General features: G+C 46.1%; 1 protein-coding gene and 1 long non-coding RNA gene across 2 annotated transcripts in view; one reads left to right on the top strand and one right to left on the bottom strand.

Moving 5' to 3' along the window:
- The window catches only part of CHN2 (chimerin 2), a 257,379-nt gene extending 237,964 nt beyond the window's left edge, over positions 1 to 19,415 (bottom strand). The window contains exon 1 of the mRNA XM_037126517.2: positions 19,325 to 19,415. Coding sequence (XP_036982412.2) covers positions 19,325 to 19,373 — 49 coding nt within the window. The 5' untranslated portion in view covers positions 19,374 to 19,415. The remainder of the gene's footprint in view (positions 1 to 19,324) is intronic.
- Positions 19,416 to 20,249: 834 nt separating this feature from the next.
- LOC119035232 (uncharacterized) lies at positions 20,250 to 23,039 on the top strand. Its single transcript, XR_005079744.2, has 3 exons — positions 20,250 to 20,336; positions 20,576 to 20,643; positions 21,261 to 23,039. It is a non-coding gene; the product is annotated as an uncharacterized LOC119035232 (long non-coding RNA).
- The last annotated feature ends 980 nt before the right edge of the window (positions 23,040 to 24,019 follow it).

Genomic DNA, 24,019 nt, shown 5'->3' with positions numbered 1-24,019 from the left:
CAGGATATGATAAGTAATTTAAAATGAAAAGAAAAGATAGTAGCTAAAAATGTGTCCCATAGGCTAGGGTCCCTCTGAAAGGTTTCTTTTTCCTGGAAATGGAATCTATCTTATGACACAAAGACACACACTCATGTGCCACATACCACAAAGATACACATGTACACTCGTACACGGACACAACACACACACGTGTATACTCTCAGTCATTCACAGGCATACCACTCAAGTACATTTGCACTCACATTCACACACATCACTTTCTCCCAGAGCAAATCCTTGCCCTGGAATAACAGAAAAACAATTATTTCAAATTCCCGTTTAACCAGGCAGCAACAGTCTCCTGGCACAGCAGGAAGGTAAAGGTGTAACTCGGAGAGAAGAAGAAAAACTTTGGATAACAGACTTGGACTCATGGGCTGGTTTAAAAAACCCTTTCCTCGTGGTAAGGAAGGAATCACAACGGACAAGCCTGCCTCCAGGCAAAACAAAACCCATAATCAGGACATCCGGGAGGCCTCCGAGACTGCGACGTTTGCAGAACCGGAGAGAATTGAGAAGCTGGGAGTGCTGGTCTAGCTGGAACACCACGGGTCAGGAGAGGCAGAGAGTGAAGGGCCTGGCCTCCTGTTCTGCCTTCTTGTTTTCCGTCAAGAGGCCCTGCCTGTGTTGCCCTTTGAAAGGGTCCCTGTGTGAAAATTCTGGCCTCTTCAAGAAGGGACAAAAATCACAGAAGACAGTGCTCTGAAGGGGTAACAATTTAAGAGAAGAGTTTTGAACTATAAATATTTGTCACTGACAAAAACTTTGTAAGTGCTACAAAGTTCCACGAAGTCCACCTTCATTATCGGCCCTTGGACAGATGGTAAACTCCCTTTTGGTGAGGTGCGTGTGTCCTTTCAGTCATTCATCCAAAAGGTGCTGTTAAAAGGCTAGGATGTGCAGGCCCTCTACTCCTGACTGGTGACCTGAGGCTCCCTGCCTTTATGGGGTGACGATGCCCTGGGGACAGACTCTTAGAGTTACAAAGGGGTTGCTCCCTATCTCTTTATGTCCCTCTCAGGGGCACCCACAGTGGCCGGCACCAGGTACACACTCAGCGTTTACGGAAGAGAGAAGGGGGAAAGGACAGAGAAAGCAAGGATGAGAAGAATAAGGTTCAGAGTACTGCCACCCCCCTTCCCATCTTTTCACATAAAATATTGGGGTAAATCAATAAAGGGATCCTCGCACTGGGTTAGGATATACCGTATACTCAAACATAACGATATTTACTTAACCTCTACTTGAAATCATGACTCTTAGACACATTCAGAAGTAACGGTGTCTTCAGTAACGTAGCCCATGTCAAATCAGTCTCTGGTCAATGAATTGGTGGCAATTAGGGCGCATAGCCCAGGAAGACAAACATCACACCCGGCTGACTGAGAATAACAAGCTTATGGGACAGAAGGGACAAAAACTGCTCTGTAAGAAGCGAGATTAACTTGAGTGCCGCTGCCAAGGAGTCAATACTGATCCAGGAAGTTTTCCATCCTGGTAGGGATGAAGCTTTCTAGAAAGTCAGGTCGCAATGAGGTTTGGCCAACATATGGCCAAAGGAGCGATGGGCCAGAGGGCCAAGGAGCTGGTACTCCAATTCTGCATTTAAAAATGGAAGTAAAACATTAACAAAAGTTTGAGGACTACTGCGTACTAGGACCAATTTCAGCGCCTGGGTGGTAGGAAGACAATAAGACCCAGGCCCTTCTCTCTAGGCACATACCATTAATTGGCCAAAAGCCACAGAAAAGGGAGCCATATTGACGTAGAAAGAAAAGAGCCAAAAGGAAATAGGATTGAAATGACTCGTTTTTGAAAGGTAGAAAGGAATTCTTCAACGAGGGTTTTGGCAGGGTCTAGAAATAACCTTCTTCAGAATTGGGAGTGAAAAAGCATGACCATGGCTTTGTTTCATAAAAGTCACTTGTATTTCTTTCCTCAGATTAATGAACAGAGACCTTGCTGATTGAACTAAATAGGGGGAGTCAGTGCTTGTATGTGTGTGCACATGGGTTTGTGCATGTGTGCATGAGATAACAGTAATTATATACAGTGTTATTTTTTAAAAAAAGAGTCCCCATCTTCAAGAGGCACACGTGCACATGAAGTATTTATGGCTAGTCTGTGTTTAATAGCCAGAGAGTTTCTGTGAAAACAGATGTTAGATCATGGCACTCTTCTAGAACGCTCCAGGGCCAAGGCTTCTCACTCAGTGTAGAAACCAGAGCCCTTACAAGGGCCTACAAGGCCCATCGTGATGTGCTCCCCGCTTCACTGCTCAGCCCAATTCGCCCCTTACTCCCATCAGCCCCAGGGGTCTCGTTTCTATGCCCGGAACACGCCAGGCACACTCAGGCGCCTGAGCACTTGTAGATGCTGTTCCCTCTGTCTGGGATGCTCTCTCTTCCTCCTGATGTCTGCACGTGGGCTCCCTTGCCATCAGACGCCATCTCCCCAATAAGGCCTTCCCTGGCCACACAACTTAATGTTCAGAAGAACCCCTGCATTTCCTATCTCCCTCCTTCCTCTATTTTCTCCTTGGAGCTCACTGCTTTTTAATTTACTACAGAAATTATAAGTTATATACATTATAATCACATATAATAAGGATTCACTTACTTTATACAGACATAAATGAATTACAAATAGTTCTTTTGTTTATTGTCTCTGTATTCTGAAACCCCACGAGGACCAGAATTTTGGTCTGTTTTGTTCACTGGTAAATACTCAATAAATGCACATCAAACTACATGTGTGTACATGATATGTGTGTGTGTCTCTGTTGGGTTGTGATGTAAAATATGTTTCTTAGTGTGAGTCACAGTCCAAGGTGCTTGTATAATACGGGCCGGGAGCACGGGTGAGCTCTCCCTGGGCTTGCTCGCAGTGACGATGGAAAGGTGAGTGTCCCATAGGCCCCCAACAGCCACTCTTCACATCTTACAAACCCGGTGCCTAGAACAGTGGTGCCGAAGATAATCGGTATGAGAAGTTCGCGTGTGGGGAGGGAGGGCCGTTCCCTGGGGGAGGCATCACGGCACGGTAGATTGGCCAGAGAAAATAAGCAGAGCCAGAAACTCATCAAATTTCAAGCCCCTCAGGGATGATCCGGTGCCACCTAATAATTCTACAGATGAGCCTCGAAAGTTACACAGTGGTAATGGCATTGGCCCCAGGCCGTGTGAACAGCGAACTCTGAGATGAAGTTGGCACAGACCTGAGTCACAGGACTCCTTGTCCAATAATCTTTAAATTAAAGATCCCGCCATAAGAACAAACAGCCGGAACCTGCTCTCCAAAGCATTCTGCCAGTCCTCTTTGCTTTAGCAACACCCTGAGAGTCTTTCTCTGGTGAGTCGCCAATCATTTATTCCGCTCGGGCCGTGGCCATTTGCAGGGCTCTCTGTTTCAAAAACAAAGAGCTGCTAATGATCACTAGTCCTCACAAATCAAAGCTTTAAAGTTTCCTTGCCATAGCAACCAGGAGCGGCTGAATCATCTACTATTATTCCCTGAATTTCTTATGAAACAATTCTGACACCAGGACCTGATGATGTTAAAATCAGTCAAGAATCAAAACCTTGCAACCTCACCATCCTACTTTTCATCGGAAAGAAGGAATCTGCCTAATGTTGAATGGGCGGCTCTGTATCTTTCCATAACCATGAAAGAAAGTGCTTTAAACCTTAAAGCTTTAACAATGAGTGAAAACAATGCATCAGAAAAAGCTGTTGGTCTCCTCGGTTCAGAAGGGAAGCAAAACTATTTTCGTTGGGGAGTGAATGTTACCACAGAGTGAGGGGGGCACAATTGTTCCATTCTCTACTAAACTGAGTCCTTTGCCCAGCAGAAGCCAGGTTTCTCAGAACTCTCAGTGTTTCTGTGGTGGCCTTAGAGAATCCAGGGCTGAGGACATTCGTGACACACCTGTGGGGGACACTCTTGGGTCTTCCTTCCTCCTTCACAGAACCTGAAGCAGTCAGGGGCGCTCACCCCTTCTGAGACTCTGACTTCACTCCCATCATAGAAAGGAAGTCATGATGAGACTGAGTATATCGTGGGCATCCTATTCCCCTGCCAGCGATTGGTTCACAGATGCTTGTGTGGCAAAACTGTGGTCAGTGAGGCCAGGGGCAATCTGCTCAGGGGAGGGCACTTGTGAGAAAGGTTTTCTCCCTCTCCACTTTTCTCATGTTAAATGTGATGTCTGCTGCCGCCATCCTGACATCAAAAGGAGGGCAAGGCTGGGAACAAAGCCCTTCCACCAACAGAGCAGCACCCAGAGAACTGCAGGGAAGCAGACAGTATCATATGCCACCGTGTATGGCGTTCCTATCTCCCACTTCTTAGGGTTTGCTGTGTATGCAGCAGAAGCATCCTATCCAATACGATAATGACGCCCTGGAATGTTCTGGTCAGAAAGTGAGGAGATGTCAATGTGCTTTGCATGTTGGTGTCAGCACAAGAAAAGGCGTGAACCTCAGGCCTCAGGGACGGCACATCTTTTGTTAGGGGAAGCTTGGCCTGTGGCATTAGGAAGTGGGAGGACCCGGGCATAGAATCCACACCTGGAGTGAGATGTCAGGGCAGATGCAGAGGCCAGCACGAGGCACAATGCCTTGCCCATGTGTGCTGCTGTCCCAGGCAACCGAGGCAGCCAGACTTCCCCCGATGGAGGACACAACAACAAACCCACTGTAACCCAGACCCACTTCCTCCTCTGGGTGCCAGGAAAATACTGCAACTGGGAGCCTATGGGGAGAACTAAGAAAGACAGTTTTGTCCTTGCCTTGCCTTCATACTCCCACAAATGGGTATTTATCTGTATTTTGTGGGGGTGCTTGTCTTCATTGTCATTGACAGAAGGCAGACAGGCCTTCTGAACGTTGTGAGGGGGAGCCAGCCACCCTATAAATGCACACAGGCCATTGAAGATTAATGTCTGCCCATAAAAGCAGCCACCCAGGGGACTGTGCTCCCCAAAGACACCAGTCTTGACCTCCATAAGCTCCCCACCCGGACCAGGTCAGCCTCCAATGTACAGAAAGGGTATCTTGCTCTAGTAGACTCCGAACATGGTGGGGAGGGGTATTGTGTACTAACCTGGCACTCAGAACCAGTAAGTGTTTTAAAAATGTTTGTTGATGGGATCCATTCTAGTGAACTTTATGTGGTTTTAGAAAATTTCATTTTTAATATTCATATTTAAGGTCTGATCAAATGCATGTTTCTTTACTTGTTCAAAGTCAAAGTCAACACCATGAGAACATTTGAGACAGCTGGACCGGTATGATAATTTAGTCTTTCTAACAAAGTATTTACGGTGTGATACTGTTATCCGACACAATCAAAGGGTGTCAGCTCTTTGATTACAAACAACAAAAGCAGCAGCAGACAACACCCCTGGCAAGGTCTGCCCATGCGTCCACCGAGTGGGGTACGCCGAGGCAGCGATGGAAGAACCACTGATAACACGCAGCAACACCAGATACATACCCGGAAACTTGGTGCCCGGATGACTTACATTCCACAGCAAGGGCAGAAGACTTGTTCCCAGGGCTTGAAAAGCTGCATAAAAATCTAATTAACTAGTCATGAGAAAAGCATTAATTGCTTTGTCCAGCGCCAGGATTTGGCAGCCATTGGGGGAAACTGGGGAGGGCCGAGCTGGCCCTACAAGCCAGCCATAGAAACACATCTCCATGGAACCTTCTGAGGAGTTGGGGGCCGGCAGCAGAAAAAGACAAATGTGGAAGTAGAAATGGGAAGAGGAGAGGCACCCTGCATGCGATCGAGATACCGAGGACTGTGGAGTGAGTGTGTCTTGTCTGATTGTATCCAGTCCAGGAAGGACTTGATCTACGGGTGCTTTTCCTGCCTGCTCCCTGTACGGCCTTTTCACCTTCTCATTCCTACTACATCGATATATATTTTTTTGCCTCTTAAATAACAGCTTTATTAAGATAGAATCCACATACCCAACAGGCCACCTGTTTAAAAGTGCACAATTCAATGCCTTTTAGTCTGTTCAAATACCTGCGACCATCGCACAACTGACCTCAAACAACCCGCACCCATTAGTCATCGTCCCGGTTTCCCTCCCACCCTCCCAGCCCCAGAAAACAACTCATCTACTTCCTGTCTCTGTGATTGGCCTCTTCTGGACATGTCATGTGAGTGGAACCACACAACACGTGCTCTTCTAGAACTGTCTTCTTGCTCTTAGCATGGTGTTTGCAAGGCTCACCCCTGTTGTGCTATGAGTGCTGTCTGGCTCCCCAAAAATCTCTCTGGAGCTCTTTCTGTTGGGCTCCAGTTTTACTGCTTTGTTCCTTAAGTGTTTATTATTTAGTCTTGAGAAGTGCTTGTGAACTACAAATCAAGTTTAAAAAGAAGTCCTGGTCCCAAAAGGTCCATGTGACTTTGTTAGGAGTCTCCTACTGCAAAAAAGGGCAAATCATCCATGTCATGATTTTTTTTTTTAATTTTCTAAAAATCATTAAAGGCACATGCTAATGTGAACCAGCGATGGGGTTCTTACGGAACTGATTTACACACCAGTTGAAGGGAGGGGCTGCAGCCTCATTCCCATGATGGAGTGCTTGCCATGGAAACACGTCCACTCCCTCAACAATCAGTTACTGGGTGCCGGCCGCATGGCAGACACTACTCCAGGCACTGGGGTTTGGCAGTGCACGAAACAGACAAAAATGTCTGTTCTCCTGGGACATGTACCGTCGTGATAAAATTATTTAAACAGAGGAGAGAAACCAAGGGAATAACAAGCAGATATTTCAAAGCAGCAGCTATTTCTGGAAGAAGGGAATGAGAGAAGACAGAAAGGCAAAGGAGGAACGTGCCTGGGAAGATGCAAGGGCAGATAATGATCCTAGGTTAGGTGGTGGCTTTTTATTTATCTTTTTATGAGTGGTGTGACTGCATTTCATAACGTGTATGTGTCACAGATACTCATTTACATATATTGAATGTTATATCAAGTATAATTTAAAAACAGCCACCCTTCTGGCTTGGAAAGTTTAAACGGTGGCGTCCCTTTGGGTGAGAGATTTGTCTGGCTAAGTTCACACATGGATGGGAATGAGGGATGTGCGGTACAGCCTGGCTCTGAGCAGGGAAATTCCGTACTGGTGGGTTACACTTCCAGGTTCTGAAAGGCTGAGCAATGAGAGCAAAGGGCTATATTTAGGGGAGATTTGTCCAGTTGTCTTAGAAGATCATGTGGTCTGAGTGGTCACAGACCACCCTGGGAAGGAACCTGCGGAGCATCTCCATTAGGAGGGGAACTTCGCGAGAACTGACGTTTTCATATTTTGTCCACAGATTTTCAAATTGCAAGTTTCTTTCACAGACACGGCCCCATTTGAATCTCCCAACAAGTATTATTATGCTGTTTTTCAGATGGGGAGATGGAAATGCAGAGAGGCCCAAGTGAGCACAGACAGCGGGTCCCCAACTCCCAGCACAGTTCCACAACCCTGACCCAGAAGCCCAGGGTTCAGATGAACCCACATTTACAAAACCCGCACACCAATGTTGGATGTAAATTTCAGAGACTTACATGTAAAGCGATAGAAAGAAGCACCAGGACGCTCTAGGGTCAAAAAACAAATGGAACTTAATACCCAAAGACGGGGCACCAGCTCAGACAACGTACAGACTCGGAAGCACATTTTTACGAATTCTTCAATGACAGTTATGCTCAGCAGTTCATGGAAAATAAAGGTGTGCTGGGCGCCTCTTTCTAACAGGCAGTTGTGCATTTTTACAAAATACCCTTTAGTGCTATTCCTGAGGTTGGACTATAGAACCACATAGGTACTGTGGCAATTACTAGGTTCTTAAAGGGAACTACATTGTCTAATTCAAAATCCGATCTTCTGTTTGCACCTGCCTAGGATTTTCTGCGGTTATGTTCCTGATCTGAATCTGATGCTCTATCAAAAGAGTTTACAAAGTCACCAGGAACTGCATTTTCCTCGGAGGAAGAATTCATATTTTTAAGAGAAAAGGGCATGTGGGTTGTTTGGTTGCTTGAAAGAAGTATGGGGCTCTCATGTGGACAAAGTTCAACACAAAGTTCAGGCACATTAACGTCACTTAGAAGAAAAATGTGCCCGGGTCACTGAGAGCACCTTCGGCCCCGGACCTTGGTCACCCGGCTGGGGAGTGAACAGAGGACAGCTGGCTTCCTCTCAGCAGGTCTCAGCCAGAGACCAACAACTCACAGGGCACTTCCTGAAGGAGATGTAATAATGTTCTCTTTGCATATGAAAGTCAGTGAAATAGTATTATTTACCCAATAACCATGGTTTAACGGTCTCACTGTCTGCAGGGACAAACACTGTAAAACAGAATGGCTAATTTTTCCTATAATAAAGTGAATTTGAATGAGCAACTTAAATCAATATTAGGCAGCCAAATTACGTGTATTAATATCTACATATCATTAGCACAATCCCAAATGAATTCTTTTATTACTAAAAGAAATGCTGGGCTTGACTTTTCATTTCCCTTGGTATTAATTTATATGTAATATATTTGGTTAGAAATAACTTCTGTTTGAAACCTAATCCGCTTCTGCTTTCTGTGCCTACATATACATAGAAACACATGAAAACAGACACATGCATGCCTGCACACAAACACATATGTGTAAGTATGTCTACACATACACATATTCATGTCAAGAAGCCTCCGTGCAAAGACTATCACACAGATGTTCTCTGCACAGGTCAAGAGAAAAATGAGCTCCTTCCTCTCTCAGCTTTTCTTTCCGACTCTGAGGCATTGCAGGATTGTGGGCTTTCTTTGGAGGGAAGGGTGCACATAAATCTAACAAGTAAATATAAAAAATCTAGAATTATGGTGAAGCAAAAACCAAAAACAAAGCAGAAAGCCTACGTAAGAATCTGATCAAAGCACCAACCGATCCCTCTGTGGAGTATTTCATTTTGCTTCCTGACATAGACCCTGTAAAATGACAGACAGCTCTCGATGGCTGAGCCTAAAACAAACAGGGACCTGGGAGGTGGGGCTGAGCTGGACCTCAGGAGAGGGAGGGTAAGTTTCTGGCTAGGAGAGTGGACATGGCGGCAACCATGAGAGCCACTGGTCGGTGAATCAGCAGTTATGTGTGATGGAGTCTGTGATAAAGGCTAGAGCATTCTCAGTGGAGTCGTCCAGACCGGTGCTCTCGAATGCAAATATAATATGAGTCATGTAGATAGTTTCAAATATGTCTAATAGCTACATTAAACATGTTTGAAGAAGTAAAACAAATTTTTAATTAATTGTCTTTACCCTACTATCCCAAAAATGTTTTCATTTCAACATAGAGTCAATGTAATATCTGGAATTGTCTTTTTGTTTGGTACTAAGTCTTCGACTCTGGTGTGTGTTTTACCCTGCGGCATATCTCAGCTTGGCCACAATTCAATGGCTTCGTGGCCCGTCTGGCTACCATACTGGACAGTGCAGGCCCAGGGCTGGAGAAGCAGCCCCTTGCAGTTCAATGTTGCAGCCCCCACACCCTGGAGATGCTACAGAAGATTCACGCACAAAACCACAGGCCTTGCTTCCTATTTACTTGACGTCCTAACATTGATCCCTCAGGTTTATTCTTTGGCAGCAAAATTACGTAAGAAAAACACTTCAGGATGTTAGTGTGGCATTAACTGAAATCATAAGGAAGTGCTAGGTCCTGCTGCCATGAAGAATGGCAGTCTGCCAGGACCGAGGGTACAGAGGGCAATGACGGGGCACCATGAAATTCGGGACTGGGCCTTAGATGAGACAGAATTGCATAAGGGCACCAGCCAAGTGATTCTGTGATTCAAACTGCCCTAACTGTATGATCTGAGTTATGGCAATAGAGAACACACTGCGCATGCCACAGTCCTCTGACGATCCTGGTTTCTGAGTCCAGTGGCCTCGGCATGCACCTCTTTCTCAACAGTTGCTCGACACATTGGAGATACTTCTTACCTTTCCAACTTTTTCGTTGCACTTGTTGATAGTAACAGAAGTTCAAGGAGGAGGCAGCTTCCTTTTCTTAGGAACTGTCACGTTCTTGCATCTTATTTGCATGCATTTTCCCCCAATTAAAAGTGCTGAAATTCCAAATGCTAACTTTATTTTCTAAAAGCAGTGTGCATTTGCTTTGCCCCATATGTGGGCCTTTGGCAGAAGCAAAAGACTTTGAGGCCAATGATTTGCCGATGGCCAAGTTGGGAGAAGATCTCTTGCAAATCATATGGCACGGATATGCCACTAGCAACCTCAGTCCACATATTCACAGTTTTCCTATTTTCTTTATGATGTTTTGGAAGAGATGCAATGATAAGATCCAAACTTCTTCTGGACATGGACATTTTTTCCACTTTAAGGGTGAAATTACAACTCATTGGGGGTCATTTCAAAAAGAAATGGGGCCACCATTAGAGAAACTATAGACCTCTTTTTAAAGCTTGAGTCAAACTTCAGGACTAGGAAAGTTTATGAACATTTTAATTCCTGTCCCCAACTGCACCCTCCAGCTGTCATTCCACAGTTTCCCTCAAAGTTATGGAAAATTACTTTTGTAAAAGAAAAGCTGATTTGCAAAATTAGTAAAATATAACCTAAGCAGCACGAGAAGCAAACGCAGGAATGGGAGAACATTCTATCATATTTCCCATCCTCAGTGTATTAATTTTATACCAGTAAGTTCCCAGTCTTAGAACTACTAACCCAATAAACCAATCTTCTGCAAAACAATGGAAACTTTCTATTTCTGATGGTCTGATGTAGCAGCCACTAGCCACATGTACCAGCAAGCACTTGAAATGTGTCTATGGCCGTTGAGGAGCTGAACTGTTTAAATTTAGATAGAAATGGCTACATGTGGCTAGTGGCCACCTTACTGAACAGCATGGCTAAATATAGGTAGGACAGCAGGCCCTAGGTTGCCGGAGTCTGCCTGCCTCCATCGGCACAGCAGCTTCGAGATGTAAGACCCATTTAAAATACAAAGCACTTTGTGATTTGTTTTTTTGAAGATATTAAATAATGAAGCAGAACAGCCTCTATGAAGTCAGACAGGAAAAACGTCTGCAAGAAATTCTCAGAGGATGATGCTCCTCTGTTGGGTGAGCCAGGAAGAGAAATGGAGAATTAACGTCCTGAGAGCGTGGGTCCTAGCAAACGAGTCCAGCCGCAGCTCTGCCATGGGCCAGCTGAGCAACTCTGGCCAGTGCCTGCGGTTCTCTGGGCCCTGAGTCTCTCACTTACACAACGTTGGAATCTGCCCAGCAACCTCCAAGGTCCCTCCTCGCGCTAACCCGACAAGGAAATGTAAAAGTCAGTCCAGCTCAGGAGGAAAATAATTCTCAGGTAGGAATTGTGTGAGGTCTATCTGAATTCCTTCCACAGTTTTGGTTCCTTTACTTTTCCGCTTGGGATAGAAGCTAAAAAACATATGCTCCGCTGCCTGAAAACTTGGAATCTGGGAGCTTCCTGTGGTGATAGCAAGACTCCACGCGCTCACCCACAATGGAGTCCTATTCAAACTCCAGTGAAGATAATCACCTCAATGCAAAGCGTTACCATTCTTTTTCCCCCTTGTGTTTTTTCTTTCATTTAAGCAATTTTCAGTACAATTTTCATTGTAAGAACAGTGCATCCCTGACTGGTGTGGTTCAGTTGGTGGGGCATCATCCTACAAAGTGAAAAGCTGCCAGTTTGATTCCTGGTCCAGGCACACACCTAGGTTGCAGGTTCAGTCCCCTGTCAGAGCATGTGTGAGAAGCAGCTGATCGACGTTTCTTTCTCACATCAATGTATCTCTCCCTCTCTTTCTTCCTCCCTTCCCCTCTCTTTAAAAATAAATAAAATCTTAAAATAAAAAAGTGGTACAATGAACACCCAGGCACCCTTCACCTGGCAATATGGGGAAGTACAGTTTCCCACAAGTCCACAGACGTAGGAGTTCTCTGGGCAGAGTAATGACTTGGTAGCACCTCCCAGTTCACAACGCCAGAGAGAATAAGCCTTGGTCAGGCTGAGTGAGGATCTGAATAACTCCTGGCCCTCAGCACAACTACGTTACTGTGTTTTCTCTGTTAACCATGAACATCTAGCTCAGCCTTCAACTTTGATGTCAAAAATTTTCACAATAGAGAAAGAAACAAACTAACCCCTTAGGAAGGACAAGAATGGTCTTTGAAATGAAGAAGATATTGTTCTAACTTTAACATCTCAAATCCAAGCCCCGTGGCCTCTCTGAACCTATTTCTTTGTTTGCCAAACAGGATATAACGTCTACCTTGGAGAAGTAGTGTGAGAATTACATGCAATGATGTAAACAGAATGACACGAAGCAGCCATTCAGTGCTGCTGGTTGCTTTCACAGTTTGTAAGTATTTTCACAAACAGTGCTTCAAGAATGGCAACTCTGTGGAATAAATTCATCAGATATGGCTGTTTCTGGTTTATAGCCAAGTGTGCTGGGGCTCAGAGATGTTCAGGGAAGAAGAGAGGAAAGGGAGAGGAGTGGCATCTATGAGGGGACATGAAGGTCACGTCTGTGGGAAGCCACACTTCGGTCACCTCTGTGAAACTCATGTCTACCCCAGGAACCAGGCTGTCACAACTGCAGTTTGCAGAGAGGTGTTTGAGGCCCAGAGAGGCTAATTTCACCCAAGACCACACAGCTTGCTAGTTGCAGGGCTTGGCAAAGTGTCTGGTGTAAGTGCCTGTGTTGAGGGTATGAGAGCCTTGGTTAAGGGCTCAAGGGCCCTGGTTAAGGGTGTGAGGACTCCAAGGGTTCAAAGGCCTTAATACAGGGCTTCAGTGCTCTGGCTAAAGGCTTACATGTCCAGACCTTCTTCTGACTCTTACTGTGACATCTGATGAAGACACATTTCAGAACACGGGATTGCTCACCAGCTCAAGGAAGCAAACTGTTTCCACAGACCTAGCTGATCTTGCCAGGCGGCTCCTGGCATCCAGCTTCTCCTCTAGGAGAAGTGCTTTCCCCAGCAGGCCCGCCAAGGCAAGGGGTGATTGGCAGCCTGCACAGTGTGATGGGGATGTCTCAGCTGCAGGCCTGAACCTCAGGCCCGAGAGGTGATTACAGCATTCTAAGTAAGGCTATTCGCTGCACACCTTTATTAGAGAGTGTCTATGGGAACTCTGACGTTGAATGATTTAAAAGAACACTACACACTGCTGAGGTTCTGTGCTGAGTGGGCTGCAGGTGGGTGAGTTTGATAGGCCGCATTGTTGAAGCCAGGCAGTGCTGTGACGAGACCATACGGCAAAGGCTATAGTCAAAGAGTGGCCCCCACAAAGATGTGCGATTAATAATAAATGAGGGAAAGGCAGGCTCTTCGCACAAGCAGCTGGTGGATGGCTCTCCCTGGGTGCACAGTTGAAAAAGTTGGATCCACACTTGGCAATGCACACATGCCAGGTCTTCGGCCTCCCGCCCCAGCAGACAGCCACAGGGGCCCCGTGGCCGAGCAGACGCGTGTGGGGCCAGCACATTCCTGACTGGGTTTTCCTCGAGTCGTGGAGACTCTAAATAAACCTCAGGTTTGTCAGTAACTTTGAGACACACGAGTGTGTTTTATCACACCAACCAGCTACACCAGAGTCTCAGGCATCCACCTTAACCCTCTGACTGGAAGCCACTCGAGAAGCTGACTACCAGCTTCCTTTTGCACTGGGAAGAAGGAAGGAGAAGCCAGAAGGTGCTTTGGAGATTTGGAAATTATTCATAGTAAATAGACCAAATGCAGGATTTATGCTTTTAAAAAAATCTCTAAATAGACATTTGACCAACATAATAGCAGGTGAGAAAAGGAAGAGAGAAAGGGAAGGAGGGAGGTGAGACAAAAGAGGGAAAAAAGAAAAGAAGGAAGGAAAGATGACAGGAAGGAAGGAAAACCATTCATTTTAGAAATTGAGTGACATATTTCAGGAGCCATAGAATGCAAATATATTCATCAAAGGTAAATTATTGGTGGGTGGTTGATAGATACTATTAATCCTATGTTCATCACTAGGTCCACGGCTCTCTCTTTATATCAAATTGGCAGGAATCTCAATTTTCTGGCAGAAAACTCTTTTCCAGAACATGCCAGTGTGACATAGCTCGCGTACAAGTTTTCCCAGCACAGCATCTGGTTATTTTTACTATTGTCCAAAACCAGGCTATCCCATAGAACAGCAGGAGGCCCCCGACAGGACTGACACTGGGGCCGGGCCCCAGGCCGCAGCTCAGAGAACACGGCGTCTAGTTCAACCCTGCACAGACTGGCCTTGGAAGATACCTCCTTTCCGTGCCCGCTAAAAGCTTACCAAGCGTCGGGGCCATTCAAAGCACTCCACAGGGTTGGTGGCAGTGGGGGGCATCTGGCATGTTCACAAAAGTGCACAGGTCAGTAGGCCCCTGGCAGACACTACAGACATGCTGTGGTGTTTAAGACAGACCTCCTCTCCTCTGATTCTCTGCCCCTGGGTTCTCCTGGGTTCCCTCAAATGCATAGAGAAACTCTAGTGAGTTAAAACAAGGTGTGGAAAGGTCACCGAGAAGACAGCAAACAACAATACTGCGCATCTGAGGGAACGATTTCTCTCAGGGGGTTCCTGTTAGCTCTGTGATTTTTCTTATTTGAGTTTTTTATTGAAATCACATTTTTTTCTTGGTAATCAAATCTTCTGGCCACTTGAGGTGATTATGATATGAAATTACCAGCAGGTATCACTAAAACAAAGATAAAGAAATGGCTTTGACACATAACTGAATATTTCTGGAGAATCCCAATGCCCACAAGAAGACTCCTCTGTTTCAGCAAAGACACCCTGTTTTGTAGTGTCTGATACCTGGAGTTTCTGATTTCACATACGTAAGTCCTGGGAGCAGTTGTATACTTCAGTTTTACCTTCTGCATCTGGAAATATGAAGGTCTGTGTATGTCACTGGTTGTAGCTCTCTAATAATAAGGAATGAAAATTCCTATTTATCGTCTCTAGGATCAACACCCATGCATTACAGCCAGGCCTCTGTATCCGTGGATGTGGAGTATGCATGGATCTCTGCCACTTTATATGAGGGACTAAGCATCCTTGAATTGGTACCCATGGGGGTCCTGGAACCCATCCCCAGTGGATACCCAGGGACAACTGTATTTTCCTAGCCCACATTACTGTTGCATAGAATCTGAGGAAGTAACTCCTTCGCCCTATTCAGGAATGTTCTTTTCCCATGTAAGTTTTGATAACTGCACCTAATACTGATTTTTACCCATTTTCATTTGCATTTTAATTTTAAAAGTCTATTTTGATTTCAATTCTATAAGTGTGTTTATGTTCTCAAAATCTTAACAACTTCTTATCCTGAGGCCCCTTTAATATTTATTTTTTTATTCAGTCCAGTTACTAGAAAACAGCTCATAGCTTCTTATTACTTTACTTGAGTTGTTTTCTTTGTGCAATTATCCATTTGGCCATTGCATCACTACATGCAAAAAGTTCTTATTTCAATTATAAAAGCAACTATAACCCATAATGATTAAAAAAACTATTTTGCAAATCAACCACAGTTTACTTCAGAGTATAATCACAGGCTAGATTAAAGGCTTAAAAATAGGGACTAAAAATAAAGGTAATCAAACCTTCCTGCCAATCTAGGTGATTGTGAAATTTAATTACCAGCAGTTACCATTAAAACAAAGGCAAAGCAATTTCTTGTGCACATAATTGAATATTCCAGAAGGAAATTTCTAAAGTGTTCTCCAAATATGTATTTCAAAATTAATTTTAACCTGATTGTTTCATTTGTTGTGTCTCCCTTGCTAAGACAGACAAATGACACATGTGCATGATGCGTTCAACAATGGCAAGTGTGAACCTATTCTCAGAAAAGTCAGATTTGGGGCTTAATACTAAAGAAGTGATTAGATCTTTACTCTTTGTGCAAACGCAGAGGAACCTCAAGCTTCCATGGCTACTTCCCTGAGAGAGGTTTGACCCGTGGTGTTCGAGTTCACCTCTCCCTAGGCTGGTCACTCCAGAACCAACAGTGCTTGATTGTCCAAAGCTGTGTCATTAAACCCACTGGTACCTGAACAGAAAGGAAGCCTCCTACATCGGCAGCAGCAGGCAGTGACCTGGCAGCTCTGTGCGCCATGCTGCTTGTGGCCCTATAAGCATAACTGTGCAGAGATGGGGAGTCACTGAGGAGAAAAAAGATCAATAGCCCTAAGAAAGGATGTTGAAAACTAGGTCATGAACTTCATCTCCAGGCCCTTGCCCGAGCTCTTTCCTCCTTCTGAAATGCCTTCCCCTTTTTCTACTTTCTGGAAAAACCCTACTCATCCTTTAAGGCTGAATCATAGGTCACCTCCACTGACCCCTCTAAACTGAGGTCATCCTCTCTTCCCTGCTCTCTCCTCCACATTCTTCATGGAGTCAAGTTGGAACACAGATTGATCTGGGCTTGTCCACCCCTGCTGCTGGAAGGTGAGGATCTTGATTCACCTTTCCATCCCCAACACTTGGGGCTATGCCTGAAACCTAAAAGACAATAAATGCTTGTTTAATGGAGCCCCAAACTCAAGATCAAATATAACATGCCCTGTAAGTGGCAGATTTTACGTGTGTTGGACTTATTTCTGCATCTAAAGTCTGAGCCAGTGACTGCCTTTTTTTATTTTCATTCCTCCAAGGAGCAAAGTTTATTCACATCAAGTACTTAGGTGTCACACCCTGTGTTAAATGCTCTACACACATCATCTCATTTAATCTCAATAATAGTCCTAAGAAGCAGGTCCTATTATTAGCATTTGCCTCATTTCTGGAAAATTGAGAAAGTTAAATAATTCACCCCAAGTTACCCAACTGGTTAGTGGTGGAACCAGAACTCAAAGACAGTAATCACAAACCTTCAGAGGTAGGAGGAAACCCAGAATTGTTTTTCAAGCTTACCCTTCTTGAAGCTGAGGTTTATGACTTACTCCTGGTACACAGTAGGCCCTCAGCAATGGTGATTGGTTGATGGAGTGCCCTCACTGCTCAGATTCTGACCTTTGCCCGGGAGAACCCAGCTGCCACCATAAACAGGCTTTATTCTTTCCTGCCCAACACCTCTCGCAGGTGTGAATTGCTCGTGTCATCTGAATTATTCATGATTCACACCTTGAGAAGTGTGTTTAAAAAGAGAACTACAGTTCTCATTATTTTTTGAGACAAAGTGCCTGATTAATTGGTGAAATAGACAATATGAGTGCAGGCCCAGGTTGATTCACATCAAATAATATACCCAGGCCCGCTCTTTGAATTGCAGCTTTTACATAATTCTTCTGTTTCCATTAGGATTTAAAACAGGGGTAGCTGAGCAAGAAAGAGAACCATCACAAGCATCTCCAGCCTGTCTGCAAAGCAATTACCATCATGTAAAGCCTATGAGCACTGCTGCTTCAAATCCACATGTTTTTCCTAAGGGTGACTTAGGTTTTTCAGCGAGGTTTCTTACACTACACCAAGGCCTGAAAACTCAGATGCCACATCACCTGTCACTCATGCCATCAGTGAATCATGGGAAGCGCCTGCTGTCGGGCCCTTTCTCTACCCTTCTCCCCTTTAGCCACCTCTACCTCTTGAGTTGATTTTCCAAGTGGGAAGTTTGATGAGAGGGATAACCACATGCTAATTGTGAGCCAACATCACTGTATTTCAAATTCAATGTTAGTCAACCAGAATGAATCAAGAAGCAGCAGCAGTGGGTTGAGCATACTAAAAATAAGCTGTAGCATTTGCTGAGTTCTCAGAATCAAAACCACAGGCGGTCAACTTGTTGCTGTTCTTAATAAGATATGACTGTTCTGTCCCACTGGCTGCTACTATGAGAAACTTGAACTATCTGTACATCTAACAGCACTGAGCTCTTGGTTGGTTGGCAGTGATCGAGCAAGGAAGTGCTGTTTCCCTGGAACTCAACCTGCCAAAAAAGATAACAGATGGCTTTCAAGTGATCCTCTCAGGCCACATCACAATTGCGCTGCCGTCAAATTCACCTTGCCTTTATGATTTAATTAGTCACACATCTACAGGTATGGTTCCTGAATGCCTGCCTGGCTGTCCAATGTCTCCAACAAGGTGTTTCTTTCTTTGAGTTTAATTTGGGGTGATAAAACATAATACACAATAGGAATTAATACAATATTAATATACTGAGTGTTTCCATTAGGACTTCAAGAGCCCCAAATACTGTACACCACATGAAATGTCTTATCAGATATCCCTTGAAGGTTTGTCATTAAAGTTTTCAATGACCAAAGAGGTAAAAGAATTCTACCCCATGCATCACTGTGATTAGAAACCCGCCAGACTCAGAAAACCAGTGGGGGTGCTTCTATTGATTCCTGCTCCTTCAGGTTCATTACTAAGTTTTGTTTTTCTCTTCAATTAGACCATCTGATCAACCGTAGAAAAGCTGAAAGAAGCCCTTCCTTTGCTCAGTTGTACTTGGGGGTGGGTGGGAAATGTATGCCTGGAAAGTGAAATTACAGAGCATATTCCAGGAGGCCACGCAGGGAAAATATCTCTCTCTCTCTCTCTCTCTCTCTCTCTCTCTCTCTCTCACACACACACACACACACACACACACACACACACACACACACACACACTCTTGTATAACCAGGCAAGTTGTCAGAGGCTCCCGTTCCCTAACTGGCTTCAACCAGGAGCAGAAGGACACAATCCCTTCATCACTTCCATCTCAAACCCATGCCCCAAGCGTGTCTCTCCACGGAGCTAATTTCTGAAACAAACAAAGAAAATCAAGTCTGCGAGAAGCGAGGGTTTGCACCCCTTTGCCTTGAATTTGGGCATCCATCGTAGTGGAGCGTCATTGCAAGCGGGTCCAGACGCCCAGCGTCACCCCAACCTTTCACGCCCAGCCAGCCCCAGTTCCAGCTGCGCCAGAAAGTGCGAGCCTGCCCTGCTCCTTTCGCTTCTCCATGCTGCTCCCCAAATCCCCAGAACGCCTGTGTCCGCACAGTAAGGGCGCCACTGCTCTCCCGCCTCTGCGCTGTCAGATGTCAGGCACGGAGGTGGTGTGGGCACTGAGGGTGATGGCAAACCAAACAAGTGTCACGCCGGACGCCTGCTCCCACTCTGACGGAGCGGGCAGGGCGACCACAGGTAGGTTCTATCCATCACAGGGCGCGGGCGAGAGACCCAGAGCGGCAGCCGCGCCCGACAGGCTGAAACTCACCAGAGGACACGGAGGAGCCGGACAGGCTGGAGTTGCTGGACGCTGCCATCTCCGCGCCCCGCGCGTCGCTGCTCGCTCAGCCCCGGTGCGGACGCAGCCTCCGCTGCCCTCGCCCGGCCGCTCTCAGCCTCCGCGGCCCCCAGCCCATGTCAAAGTCCTAGGGACGCGCAGAAAGCACCAGCCTCTGGACTCTGCCTGCACTTCCTGCTCCGCCAGATGACGCGCTGCTGCCGCCGCTATTTATTTGTGGTTTCCGTCCCTCTCTGCGCCTTTGCACCGCTTTTCTCCGGGTGTTGGGCGGTAGGTAGGTGGGAGCGGAGGGAGGCCAAGGGGCGGGCAGAGCGGACCGATAGTGACTCCAGCCGAGCCCCAGCTGCGGTGAGCACTTCGCAGAGCACCGCCGGGACCAGGGCTCCGGGGCGTCCCCAAGTCACCCCGCCTGCTACCCTCACCCTCTCCTAGGCTTCTGCCTTCCCAGAGGCACTTGAAGCAGCCCGGGCAAAGCCAGCGGGAGGCAGACAGACAGAGCGACCTCCCCCTTTTCCCTCCGCCCCAACTCTGCTCGCGAGCACACAAAGGAAGGAGAGGAGACGCGGGAGTTCGGGGGCTGGATCAGCTGCAGCGAGCTTGACAGCTCCTGCTTCGGGGCTGGAGGGGGAGACTGCGTGCCGCGGGCGGGAGGACACTGGACCGAGGAGAGGGGTCCTATGTGCTGCGGAGGCCGCCGCGGGGCGCTCGGGGCGCTCGGGGCGAGCGTGCAGCAACGCTCCAAGGGTTTGAAGGCGACTGGCAGTGGCGGCGGGGAGGTGTTGGGGCTCTCTGTGCCTGGCCAGCCTGAGGAGAGCAGGGAGCGGGCCGGGGTGGAAAAGAGAGGGCGCAGGCGGGGCCACTAAGGACACGTTGTTAGCCAGAAGGGAGCCTGGGATGCCAAGCGACTGTGGAGCGCTCCTTTCACTCCCCTTCAAATTGTCCTTTGTTGTTCTGGAGCTGATTGTCCCACCCCTGCAAGAAGGTAAGTTTTGTAAAACACCCTCAAAACACCCAGCAAAATAATCCAGCTGCACTTAAGTACCCCAGCCGTGGGCAGTGCCCGGAGGGTCCATGGGGCATTTAAGGTTGGCCTTCAAAGAAATAGAGATGGTCCAAATATGTCATCGTGCCCACACAAAGCGGGGTATCAGAGAGAAAGAGGTTCTTTGACTTTGTCTTGCAAAGAATCTGCACAAAAGACAGAAGACTGGCTCTCCACAGGTCTGACTGTGCTTTTCAGGATGAGAAGCTGCTCAGGTGTGCGAGCAAGACAGAGACTGGAGCAAGAGGTGTGTCCCTCCCCCCACTCCCTGCATTTAAACCTAAATTAATTTCACTGGGAGGAAATACCATGCAGATTTTTTAAAGTCTATTTTAAGCTCCCAGCAGGGTAATGGGTTCTTTCAATCCTGAAGCAACAGAAAACTGTGAAATTTGAACAGAAATTGTTAGATCAAAGAGAAAAGCAAACATTAAAGGAATGAAAGTACTCTCATTATGTAGCAAAGTGGAGAGTGTTCACATTGGGGAGGTTCAATTTTTAAAAATATGGTTAAAAGGACATAGTCAGTTTAAAAAACGATTAGGAGTGACACAGGAACAGCAGCAGCCAGACCTAGGGGGTCACACAAACCAAGCTCCTAACACGCAGTGAATAATGAATGTTGAATAATCACACTATGCACCCATGTCACATTTTCTAGTTGATTTAAAGTATTTTTTAAAAATTCCCTCCAGGAGGCCATCCCAGTCTATCTTCCCAATAAGGCTCTTTTTTTTTTTTTTTTTTTTCAATGCAGCTTGGTGCATAGTTGGGGGCTCATGCACACACTCCAGTCACTTTGGACTGAATCTTCCTGACCCCCATTCACTGTCCCCCCATCTTTCTTTCTTTTGTGCCATGCAGCCCTGATGTAACCTGAGCTGGAGCCAGCCCTGCAGGGACAAATGGCCCCCCACAACCTTGGCCTCTCCATCAGAATGGAACTTCCTGTTTTCCCAGAATTCTTCTGATCAAAGACTACATCTACTCATTTGATAAGAAATTGATGTGTCCCTCCAGATCTTTATAGGGGCAACAGTGTAACTTGGCTGTTACCTGGTTGTCACCATCTGTGTTTTAAAGAAGACAGCATCTGGTTTCAAACTCTGGTTCTGTCCCTTATTAACCATGTGATCTCGAGCAAATTACTTACACCCACTGAGCCTGAGTTCTCCACCTGCAACCAAAGTCCCCTCGTGTAATGTGCTGTGAAGGTTAAATGAGTTGATAATTGTAATGCCACAGTGCACCTGACATAAAGCTTCGGCTGAACCCCCAGTTTGCAGTTTTGCTTTCTCCATTGCATCTGGAGATAAATAGTCAGCAGTGACTTGTTCTATGAGGAGGGAATGTGTACTCTTCAGCCCAATGTTAATATCTTTCTTAGCCCAAATGGAGCAACAGGTTTCATGACTCATCTCAGAAGTCTCACAGAGAGATGCCAGATTCTATTTCTGCAGTCTGGATGACAATAGTTACCTTTATAGAGCCGTAGTGTTGTTTGTTAGAGAAAGTACAGTGTGGGCCTGTGAAGTGGATATTTTTATTACCCCTAATTGACAAAGGGACAGGAAAAAGGGGGTGCGGGTGTGAAGGCACTGCCGAGGCGCCCTGTGATGTGCAGATGTAGAATAAGACAGACTAATGTTTTTTCCACTGGGTCCAAAGGCCAGAAGAAAGACAGAGATAACAAACAAACGTAATTGCTAAAAAGAAACGGGATGACTGGGGAGGCTTAGCACGTGGGTAGGGGGGGTGGCAACTCTGAAGTCCGTTATTTTGAAGAACACATGAGCAGCTCTAGGTTCAGAACTGACATCTGAAGGCTGATCTGCAACCTGCATCGTTAAAGCCATAACCAGTGGGGAGAACTCAGCAGGCCGATTGCTTACTATCTTTTCCTCAGAGTCAGAGGTGTGAAGCTCTTGCCACTCCTGGCAAATGTTTAATATCAGTAAATGGGCAGGAGGTGGCTGAAACAAGATGCTAACCTCCTTCTCCACAGGCTCAGGAACCTGTCTGTGGACCTCCCAAAGCATTTTTCCAAAAGAAACAGTAAAAAAAAAAAATAGCTCAGATATTTTACTCATTCACATATGGCATTAATGCTGGGTAATGTCTATTTGCTGCTGGGAAAGGGGCATATAGGTGCTACAAAGATCTTAACTCTGTTTGAAAAGAATTTTTTAAGACATTTATACCTTTTTTTCTTCCAATATTAAAAGACTTATGAGATGAAAGGCGTTGTGTTGATAATTTGGTCTGTTTAGGGATGGAAATTCCAATTGGCTTTAGCTCTCATGCCAATTTAGCATTTAAAGTCTCCCCCCCTTCCCTGTCCAAATTTATTTCCTGTCCTCTCCTTCACAAACGCAACCCCTTCTCACAGTGCCCATCCCACCTGAGGCTGGCAGCCCCAGCCCTCTCCTGAATCCTCCCTGCCTGGCACCCTCTGTATTGTGAGGTTCGAATGGAAGGCACCTGCCAGGAGAATCTTCCCTGGTGCCCAAGCCAGACGGCAGCTCTCCTGTTGAATTCCCCTTCTACTTCCCAACTGGCAGATGCTCTGTCTCCTTTTACTGTTAATTTTGGAATGTACTTTATCCCCCTCCTCCATTACAAGCTTTCAGGGGGCTGAATCCTTGTCTGGCCAACCTTTGTTTTCTCCACGATGGTTTGCACACAATAGGTGCCCAGTAGGTACTCCATACATGGCTCTGAAGGACGCCAATTACATGTCACATCTGAGTAACAGATCCAGGGCACAAAGAAGTTAGTGTGTGTGTCACGACACTCCTTTGCTGTCAGCAACAATACAAACAAATGGTGAAAACAGAAGAACAAAATTTTGACCGTATACATGTTTGCAATCCACACTCCCCACCCCCATTACCGGCTGTTACAACTCCTGTATTTTATTGTTTACACAGTAGCTCTAATGCTACTGTAATTTGTTTATTTTTGCTTTGCTATTCCTTTGAAGTTCAAAAGCAGGCATGAAAACAACGCAGAGTGAATGTGGGGACTGTGGCTGGAGCTGAGCTCCCCAGGCTCAGGCCCTTTGGAGTGTTTGTGAAGGTCACCCCTTTCTTCTGTGCTAAGCACAGAATGAAATATTCCTCACTTTCAAGATAAATCCGGTGGCTGGCATTCACAGGAGACTAGTGGGACTGTTTGTCAACTAGCTTTAAATATTTTATGGCAAATACGCCACTCTCCCCTGAAAACTGGTCCTTTCGCCATCAATTTCTCAACATCGATACACTCTCTGTTGGAGTGAGAAATATTTCCCTTTGTAGTTTCAGCCGTGTTTCTAAACACAAAGATACCTCGTCCCATTCAAGAGAAAACATTGGCTCTTTGGGGTAATGTCAGGTGTAACTAGAGGCAGAAGCTAAGAAAGACTCCTTTCCCCTCGAGGAGGTGGGTAGACCATCCAGGGTGGGGTTACCCAGCAGACAGTTCAGACGCTGCAGAAGCAGCCCTGCCTCCGAACAAAAGGAGCCCACACCTGGGGTGCAGACAAAGGGAGGCCGCCTCAGCTACCCAATTCCCTGCTCACATAGCCTGCTGCTGGGGCCCCCTGGTGGCCACACACGCAACAAGCACAGGTATTCCTGTGT

This window comes from Artibeus jamaicensis, unplaced genomic scaffold (genome assembly GCF_021234435.1).
Source record: "Artibeus jamaicensis isolate MK-2021 breed Jamaican fruit bat unplaced genomic scaffold, CSHL_Jam_final contig_3230, whole genome shotgun sequence".
In the NCBI taxonomy this organism is placed as follows: Eukaryota; Metazoa; Chordata; class Mammalia; order Chiroptera; family Phyllostomidae; genus Artibeus; species Artibeus jamaicensis.
Note: the sequence above shows the minus strand (reverse complement) of the source record. Positions and strands in the feature narration are given on the sequence as shown.